The sequence below is a fragment of the Triticum dicoccoides genome, chromosome 7A (assembly GCF_002162155.2).
Source record: "Triticum dicoccoides isolate Atlit2015 ecotype Zavitan chromosome 7A, WEW_v2.0, whole genome shotgun sequence".
In the NCBI taxonomy this organism is placed as follows: Eukaryota; Viridiplantae; Streptophyta; class Magnoliopsida; order Poales; family Poaceae; genus Triticum; species Triticum dicoccoides.
The window spans coordinates 55,211,455-55,221,464 of record NC_041392.1 but is presented as its reverse complement, the minus strand read 5'-3'; the positions used below and the strand labels follow the sequence as shown (position 1 = coordinate 55,221,464).

The 10,010-nt window shown below is 44.9% G+C and overlaps 1 protein-coding gene across 1 annotated transcript; it reads right to left on the bottom strand.

The window, feature by feature from the left end:
• Positions 1-222: 222 nt before the first annotated feature.
• On the bottom strand, positions 223-2,562 carry LOC119333070 (peroxidase 1-like). The gene is made up of 3 exons (XM_037606098.1): positions 2,550-2,562; positions 1,287-1,600; positions 223-615 (listed from the first exon to the last, which is right to left on the bottom strand). The coding sequence occupies exons 1-3, from the start codon at positions 2,560-2,562 to the stop codon at positions 223-225; spliced, it is 720 nt and encodes a 239-aa protein (XP_037461995.1).
• Between the last annotated feature and the right edge of the window lie 7,448 nt (positions 2,563-10,010).

Here is a 10,010-nt window from a genome sequence, read left to right as displayed (position 1 = left end):
TGGTATAGATTAATATATGGGATGTGTTTTTCAGAAAAATAACTTGGCCCCTCCGCAAGTACTCCAGTTTGTAACAAAACCACCCTAAAAAAAACCCGCACACATGCATGCTGACATAGGCGACAATGAGTAAAAAAACTTATTATAGCAAATCTGAGGAAAAAGAGGGTGAACACCATGCTGACTCGATCGGTGCGCCAAGTGTGTGCGTCATTCTCGCGGCTAGCTCTTGGCGACGAGTCCATCCTCTTCGACGGAGTCCGCCAGGCAGACCGACGACAACGTCGGGTTGACGACGTTGCAGTTGAGGCGCACCTGGCCGCAGCTCCCGGTCTGCACATGGATGCGGCCCATCTTCACCATGGCCGCCGCGAAGCGCTCCTTCCACAGGGTCTCGTTGGCCGCGAATCGGTTCACCAGCACGTTGAGGTTGCCGTCGACCCGCAGCTGGTTGTCGGAGAAGAAGAGCCCCATGCCGCGCGGCAGCAGCTTATAGTAGTTGTTGTCCAGCATGTTGGGCGAGCCCGGGTCGATCGGCGCCGTCGCCTGCGACGTGTTCAACGGGCACAGCACCCGCAGCTGCGCCGCGTACGACGGGCTCAGCCCTGCATCCACCTGGTAGATGATAATTCAACACACGTACGTAAGTTTCATGCCAACGTAAACTCATATATGCCGTGTTTGTTTGAGCTAATATTTAGCTTCAAAAGCCATAAAAGCTGGAAGAGCATCTATTTAGAAGCTTTTATCGCTTTTTGGCCAAAATGAAAAATCTGCAAAAGCATGCAAAAGCCCAATCAAACAGGGCCATAGGAAGGGCTGGACGAAAAGCTGGTTGCTCGCGAGCTTAATGAGTGCTCGATAGTTTGGCTCGTTAAACTCGTGACTCACTTCTTAATGAACAAAGCCAATCATCGATTTCAGCTCGTTAAGTTTAACGACTAGCTCGTTAGTAACAACACAACACACATTTTCAACTTACATGATAAAGTTTTCGTAGGAGGCAACAAACTAGTGCATTAACTTTGGCAGTCACCATCTTACTTCTTAAAAACCACATCTACACACTCATCATGCAGGTCATAACACATCAGAATCTGTTAACGAGCGCTCACGAGCTTGACGAGCTTCAAATGAACCGAGCTGACCATGGTTTTCTGCTCGTTAATCTTAACGAGCTTAACAAACCGAGCCTTGACAAGAACAAGCTTAACGAGCATGAGCTTAACGAGCCAAGCAACTCGTTAATCCACCCCTAGCCATAGGGTCTCACTAGAGGGACGTACTATGGTTGTGTTGCCGTTCCAAATGCGGCGGATGAAGGACGAGCTGAAGGAGCGGCCGGCGGTGTGGGCGCCGGAGAGGAGGACCATCTCCTCGGTGGTGATGGTCCTGTTCTTGAACCGGTCGATGAGCTGCTGCGCGGTGAACATGGGCGGGGGCAGGTTATCGAGGGCGTCCTTCTCGATGGAGACCCTCCCGTTGTGGCGGCCGGCTAGGACAGAGTAGACAACGTTGCCCGTAAGGGTGATGTTGTCGTGCGCTGCGAAGGCCAGGATGTCGGCGCAAGAGACGGCGCGGGAGCAGCTCCATTCGAGGGCTTATTATATATGTTATATTTTGATTATATAATTGATTTTCTGATCAAAGAATTGAAGGAAGTATGGAGGAAACGTAGTTCTTGTATTACACATATCCGTCGATTCCAAAATAATGCCAATCATTTGATTGCAAACTTTGGAAAATCACAAGGCCGAACTGATATTTGGCTTGGATCTGGACTAGATGGAGTCTTAGACATTATCAGACATCATTGTAACCCGTGATCTTTGAGTAATACAAAAATTAATTTACCAAAATCAAAGAATTTTAGATACAGCAGAGCAAATCACCTCAGTGGACTCATCATACATAAGTTAACGTCAGATGGTTGAACAACATGTATTGCAGTATAATTTCATTCATTCTATTTTTTTCTACAAGGCAAGAAATACACATCTAAATTGTGGGATGATCTTTTGTACGTTTTGCATAGGTGCTAAGCCATCTGAGCTCTCTTCTAAAACTTCATGCAAATTAAGTATGTCGGCTGTGTTGTAACTAGGACCGAACCCAGAGGTGGGGGTGCACACAATTATAACATTGTCCATGGTCCATATGTGTACCATCATATCATGTGAGCATATGACGCAGTAAAGATATAAATCTACCCTAAAATGCATGATAGTGAATCACACTGGCTAGAAGTGGCGAATGTGGTAAAATTGGAGATAACTGCAGCTGCACAATCTGATATATACATCACGGTGCGCTGACGAAGCACCCGCATATAAGCAATTCCGAGAGGATGAATATAGTTCATTCCAAGTCTCTTAGTGATATACCTCTAGTGACCATATATTCAAGAAGTAGTGATCACATATGACCTAATGAGTTCGGTAGGCTTGAGAGGCATCAGGGATTAGCGCTAGTTTGGTTCGTCTCCTCATGCCATCCTGCCTGGCCTGGATCGTGCTTGGCCATTACCAGCAACTCTTTTGGTTATATACCTGCGTGGCACATTAGGAGCACAGGTTACATATGAAACTTGTGCAGGTTGGTTTGAGACGGGTTGTACGTAATTAGCTATGGCATGTTGACCCAGCTGATCATACTAGCTTTTCCGTTAGCAGCTAAGAGTATGGCAAAATGCAATTGGACAGGTTCTACGAGATGTAGCTTTTGTGACTAACATAAATCAATCAAACACCTCTTTCTTGATTGCCCTCTGGCAAAAATTATGTGGCAGACGGTTCACATAGCATTTAACATTACTCCTTTGAATTTCATCACCATGTTATTTGGAACGTGGCTTGATGGGATAGGTGTTGGCACAGCGAGACACATTCGTGTAGGAGTGTGTGCTTTATTATGGGCAGTTTGGAACTGCAAAAATGATTTGGTCTTTAACAGAACAACAAATATTCATTTTTTACAGGTTGTCTTCCGAGCCACTGCGTTGATCCGTATATGGTCGCTACTCACTCCGACGGAGGTCAGCGAGCGTTTGGTTACTGGATCTACCCGATAAGAGATGGTAGTACGGGATATTTTCAACCGGTTTGAATGACAGTCATGTAATAGAATAGGCATTTAGTATTCCTATCTCTTTATGCAAGCCGGTTGTGGCTTTACGATTACTATTTTACTCCTAGTGAGCCTTTGTGTTTTTTGTCGCGACTTAGAGACTAGTGTTGGACCTTTTGCTTATTAATAATCATGGCTGTATGCATAGTTCTGATGCAGAGACTGGGGCGAACCCCCCTTTTCAAAAAAAAACCTAAGAGTATGGCTAAGGGAAGGAGCACCAAGCGGTGGTCTCATGCAGTTAGCACAAAACGGCCACATATTTGGTTGTCACCCGAGGGATGGAAATATGATGCTTTTGCAAAAAAATAATGAGAAAAAAGAGGTGAAATCTGACGTACCCTGGACCTTGTCGGTTGCCGACACCCTAAGCCTCCTTTCCCCTTGTCTGGCTCGAGCACATTCAGCATGTAATTAGCCGGAGCCAGGCCTACGAAATGGATGGCCTGTCTCAGGCGCACGCACTGTCACCTTCATAATCGCCAATTTATTCGCCACACTGTTATTATCCGGATACCCCTCCGTTCCTAATATCAAGACTTTAGAGATTCAAATGCGAACTACATATAAAGCAAAATGGATGAATATACATTAAAAAATATGCCTATATACATTTGTATGTAGCCCGTGTGGAAATGTTTAAAAGGTTTTATATTTTAAAAGGAAGGGAGTATGTTATAAGCTTCTCATCCAGGCATGAAACCAAACAACATTCTCTGAAAAGCACTGTTATACAGCCGACACTTTTTAGACCACATGCACACGATTTTTTCATTCAGCCATTTGTACTTTTGTTCCTAAAGGATCTAACGGTGCAGAGAAACTATCGGCTGGCCGTCGTGCAACATCGTGTGTACATCATTTTCATTCTCTGAAACTTGCATTATTAGGCAAAAATTAATGACTGCTCCGACCACTGTTAGACATATAGTACTCCTCCGTTTCTAAATTTAAGTCTTTCTAAATATTTAAATATGAATTACATACGAAGTAAAATGAGTGAATCTACAATCTAAATATGTCTATATATATTCGTATGTAGTTTATTTTGAAATCTCTTAAAAGATTTATATTTAGAAACGGAGGGAGTACATTTTAGCCATGCATGCATGTGGAGGAAACCAACCAAACCACCCAACGTTTTTTCAGGTCTCCATCTAAATTTCCCCCACCCAAACGGATGTATCCACCAAGTGGACCCACATAGATATAAATTACCAAAGATAAAGGACCACTTGTTGTCCTGGAAATGCTCGACTGCCCCAGACCTACCAATGATTCATGGCGGTGGCTTCTTCCTTCTTGCTTTGGGCTAGTTCTAGGCCATACTTACGTATGGCCAGATGAAAATATATATTCTTATGCTAGGTCTATATTTTGGTTACTGGGGTGGAACACTACACGATCACAAGTTGCGTGGTCCTATGTAGCAGTCACGAGGACAACCCCCCCAACACCGGATGTCCTCGCACGAAAAAATGCATGCGCAAGTGCTTAATAAAGAAAATGAGACCAACCCAAAGGTTAATCCTCGTTGGCTTTTATTTATAGGAGAAACTCCACGAGCGCCGGGTGTTAGAGTCGAGGCTTGGATCTGGGCAGGCCAGCAGCTAACCCAGCTACCAAGCCAACGAGTCGACGCCCCGTTCTAAAAAATGAAACCATCTAGGACTAGCCCTCGCTGACATATTTTTATAAAAAAAACTTTAAGCTCCACGAGTCACGTGACTCGAACCCGGGTGGGCTAGATAGCACCGTGCTATCTAGCCAACAGGGTGCAAGTGCTTAATAAAAACAACAATGCATGCACCACATGTACCACCGAAGATGGTTTGTCTCAAGTGCTGAAGAAAGGAGAGTGTTCAGTGCTTTAGCTTGGGCTCTTTAGACTACTCGCAACAAGCTTGTCATTGTCATCGAGGGAGCTATTCCATCTCGTCATGCTAACTACTCCTTAATGGCCTCTGTTTTTAAGTAATGGCATCCTCTTGAGAAGAGGAAACACTGTGAGACATCAGCGAATATCTTTACCAAGATCAAGCATCTTCACGCTGCCCATAGGAATCCTTAAGTTGGTCTTACTAGACCCAAGTTTATTCTGCGCTCCCGTTGATTTGCGATTTGTACCCCTACTTTTATGTTGCGCGTTTTGTAAGAACTTATAACTATGCTAAACTTTTCGATGTTGTCAATATTAATTTAAAGCAGGGAGCGCCTCGTGCCTGTTTTCTAAAAGAAATGTGCAGATCAGACCTATTAAGCCCTTCCCCCTTTCTATCGCACAACTTAGTGTCAAACTGTGTGCGATGAAGACATCACAGACGATGTAAAATTTGAACCGTGTGCAAATAAAATGGCTAAGTGCAATCCCGGACCCATCACCCACTATTTGCTTCCACTAGTAGGAAAAAACCTAGTAGTGGTGCTCGAAAAAAGTGTTTACCGACGCACTTTCGGGACGCCAATAATATAACGTCAGTGGTACTGTTACCATTTCATGTCGACGCCGCTGGTAACCGCTTATTAGTGGCGTTGCCAATGATCCCCATGTCCATGGTATTTAAAATACCAGTGGCGTTGATATACACTGCCACGACACATGTGTCCTTGGTACTACTGGCTTTGCATATATCCCCCAGCGTTAGTAGTAAATATATTCAGATTTACAAACAAAATAATTTATACAACCACCACCCAGAGCAGGCGCCGCACTGCCCCGCCAGTCGCTGAAGTGAGCAGCCCACCGCGCGTAGCGAGGATGCGATGTTGCCCAGACATCACTCGCGCACTACCGCGGACCTGGCCGTGACGAAACCAGCCCATCGGCTTCCTCCGACGGTGGTGTAGTTAGGGGATGGGGGGCGGATCTGGCGGCAAAGGCCACATAAATCGGCTGCCAAGAGCGCCCCCTGCCCATCACATGGGCCGAAGCCACACACACCTCTGCGCCTCTGCACCGCCGCCAGCAACAGCCAACGATGCCAGCATGTCTGCCTCAGAGAGAGCCAGCCTCACCGCACGCCAAGGCCGAAGAGCCTGTGTGGCTGTGTCATAGCTCGCAGCCAATTCCTCCATATACAACGCCACTGCGCCACAGAAACAGCCCCACAGCTTTGCCCGGCGACGCCTCTGGCCATGGCAAGGGGAGGTACCCCAGTGGCAAGATCTGGACACCCAAGGGTGGCTGCTAGAGTCGCGCCGGAGCCAAGTTTTCGTTCATGCGGTTCACACGTTCACACTCATTTTAACACACTTTTCAGGGAATGCATTTGGTTTGACCTAACGTTTATGTACTTTTCAATCATATGAACGCCCATAGATGAATAATACGCACGATTGTCTGACTAAAAGTCAGTCTGCGCAACTGATGACCCTAGCTAGGCAGGTCTTTCAATCTGTCAATCACCAACTTTGGAATGAGAAAGTTCTGGACCGTGTGTTTGTCTGATGTTCATTTAAAACCCGAAATTAGGAACTGCTGATCTGAAAAGGGCAATCAATAATTGCATTGGATGCTTAGCTCTTCTGTTTTCTTTTCTACGAGATTGAACTGTTGAGAAAGTTGAATTAATTCATGCCGGCGTCTATGGCACATGGCACACAAGTCTTATCTCTGGTCATCATCGTACCAGGGACAGCAACAGGTGAGGTGGACACCCCTCACCTGTTGAGTACTCCGTTTATATTTAGAGCCATAGTCAACTTGAGTACCTGATCATTACAAAAACAAATAGCTACAAAAAGCGGGATTTTCTCAGTACGGTCAGCCTACTACAAAGAATGGGGGGTTACATACAATGATAGCACTAGTCTAAGTCGCCATGGTGGTTCCCGGCCACACCCGGTATGGAGGAAAATTTGGAGTCTAAGATTCCCGAGAAAAATTAAGATCTTCCTATGGACATGTCTACATAATGCTATTCCCTGTTTTTTTGTTCTTGCAAACCGTCACATTGGTAGTACTTCGCAATGCTCAATTTGCAAAGCAGGAGCAGAAGATATCAAGCATGCTTTTATTTAAATGCGTGAGAGCAAAGGCAGTATGGGCTGCCCTTGGGATTGAGAGGGTCGTACATGATGCGTCGCCTGTTGATCGCTCGGGTTCCGGTGTGCTGGAATTTCTCTTGTGTGATCAATCGACGCAACACAATTATGACGACTCGATAGAGCTTCGAGAGTTGATAGCTACATCGAGCTGATTCGTATGGTGGTAGCGTAGACAGCAGGTCAGAGGGGAGGAAGTGCAGACGCCATTGCGATCTGCGCTAGCCATCCATGCATTGGTTCTTAACTTCACAGAGCGGCAGCGAAACAAACTACTGCACCTAGAAGGAACACATGGCTCATTGTCTTGGCAGCGCAACAAATTCTAAACGTTGGTGCGTCTTTTATTGAGGATCTGCATACGGGGTCATGTGGGGCGATAGTTAGATACCAAAGAGGTAATTTCATTGCTGCTTCTACTTCTCGCCTTGAGCATGTGTCAGATGCCGTCTATGCGGAAGCGGCGACCCTATTTGAAGGTTTAAAGTTACTTCAGAGTATGGGGTGCAATAATGTCTTGGTGAGGATGGATAATTCTATTGTGGTCGATGCTATACATCCGAATGAGGGACATTCTATGGTGGCGGCTCCAGTTTTAGATGATTGCAGAGAGTTATTACGAGAGTTCGGGAAGGTTACGATTGAGCACTGTAATAATGAATCAAATGTAGTTGCTCATGAGCTAGCTGAGTGGGGGCGTATAAACACCCCTTCTCTATTGGTGGATGCACCTCCGGTTACTATTGCTAAATTTTTAGCAGACGATGTAAGCATTATTTGAGTTTAATAAAGCTAGCCATGAAGGCCTTTCCGTCAAAAAAAAACAAATAGCCAAAGATACAGGAATCAATATCATGTTGGTAATATTCAAACTTAGCCTTTCTTGAGCTCTAGCAATGGTTGAAACATGATAATCCTCTCAGGCGTATACTATTCCTTGCATGATTCTTCAATGGGACACCACCAGACTACCACCAGATGGATGGCCTTTTTGCGAAATAATCCGTGTTACTCAAAATTTAGGGATTACAATCATGAATATAAAGTGGGAGAAGTTTGTCAAAACAAAAAGTCCAAATGTTCTTCGGACTGGAGCCAAGCGAAACAACACTAAGTTGTGTTCTGCCAAAATTAGCCATAAAGTGAGTGAGACACTAGTAGAAAAAGGGTCAAACGTGAAGCACATTAGTGCCGGTTTGAATTTGAGCCGGCACTAATGTGTACATTAGTGCCGGTTTCAACTGCTAGCCGGGCCGCTCTCATTAGTACCGGTTCGTGGCGAACCTTTAGCACCGGTTCGTGCCACGAACCGGTACTAAAGTGAGTGGTGGCAGGATGTTGTCAGTCCGGGGCCCCTCCAGCACCTTTAGTACCGGGTCGTATCACGAATCGGTACTAAAGGTCGTCCTACATAGACCCTTCGTCCACCCGAGCTCGCTTTGTTCTCCCCCTTTCCCCTCTCCTCTCTGTTCTTTTTCCTCTTCCTCTCAAGCTCATCACACATTTTGCCCAAGATTTGAAGGCCCCCATCCATTCAAATGATCACAAAGGTTAGCAACTCTTTCCTTTCATCTCTCATTGCTAGATTAGCTCGTGCAATGCCTTATATAGTGATTGATTTTTGAGTTTAGTAATTTGGGAGGAATTATATATATGTGCTAGTATTTGATTTATATGCAATTTGAGGTCAAAAATAACACTTAGTTTTGCATATGTAGGTGTGGTTTACTTAGTACCTTCTAAATCTCCGTCGTAACCACCGTCGATCGCTCGCAATGTCCCGTCGCCGGCACCACCTTGTGGTGAGCCTCTTGTTCATGAAGTTTTATATAAAAAAATGATGTTTGTGTGATTGGGATATAGTTACTCGTATAATTATCTTACCCATACGTTGTTTGTTATGCATAGTGCCATGGTTTTGATATCCGTCCCCGTCGGCCCTCGTCCGGGTTATGATTCGGATGCGGTATATTCTCTTTTAAAACTATTCATTGCATTTCGTGTTTATGACAAATTATGCCCATCAAGTTGACATAGATATTTGTATGTAGGAGGTAGTTGAACCCGAAATTCTAACCGACCCTATTGTCGAGAGGTTAAATTTAGTTGAAAGAGAAAACGAGGATTTGAAGGAAAAATTGAAAAGAATTGAGGGGGAGAAGATGGAATTGGAGTTGCATGTTGCCGATGTCGTCGATGATCACAAGATTAAGATGGAGAAAATGCGCTTGAAGATTTGAAAGATTAGAAAATATGCCATTCATAGTGAGGCTTGGTATCATTATGCTGTTGGATCAATTGTTTCCTTAGTTGCGATCTTGATCGCATTTGTTGTTGCATTTAAATTCTTTACCTAGAGAGTTATTTGTTTGTTGCATTGAAGTGTTGTATGCTCTTTATGTATGAACTTTATGTATGAACTTTATGTATTGTATTAATTTGATGTTTTCGGTGCTGTGTATTGAAGATGAGCCGGCAATGGATGTACGATGACCGATGCTCTCCCGAGTTCATCAATGGCGTGCGTACTTTTCTGCTTGCGGCCGAGGCAAACAAGCGAGCGGATGGTTTTATGCATTGTCCATGTGCTGGCTGTAAGAATGGTCGCAATTACTCTACGTCAAGAACCATTCACGTCCACCTGTTTGAGTCCGGTTTCATGCCCCACTATAATGTTTGGACCAAGCATGGACAAAGAGGGTTATGATGGAAGACAATGAAGAAGAAGAGGACGATGACAGCTATCCTGGCCATGGGTTCCCTGAATACGATGATACAACAATGAGGGAAGAAGCTGAGCCGGTAATGCGGGAAGAAGCTGAGCCGGCAATGCGGGAAGA

What these genes read in the sequence shown, in the direction of transcription:
- LOC119333070 (XM_037606098.1), bottom strand. An exon ending in GGAACGGCAACACAACCATA is followed by an intron (nt 616 to 1,286) that starts GTACGTCCCTCT and finishes ATCATCTACCAG; the next exon opens with GTGGATGCAGGGCTGAGCCC.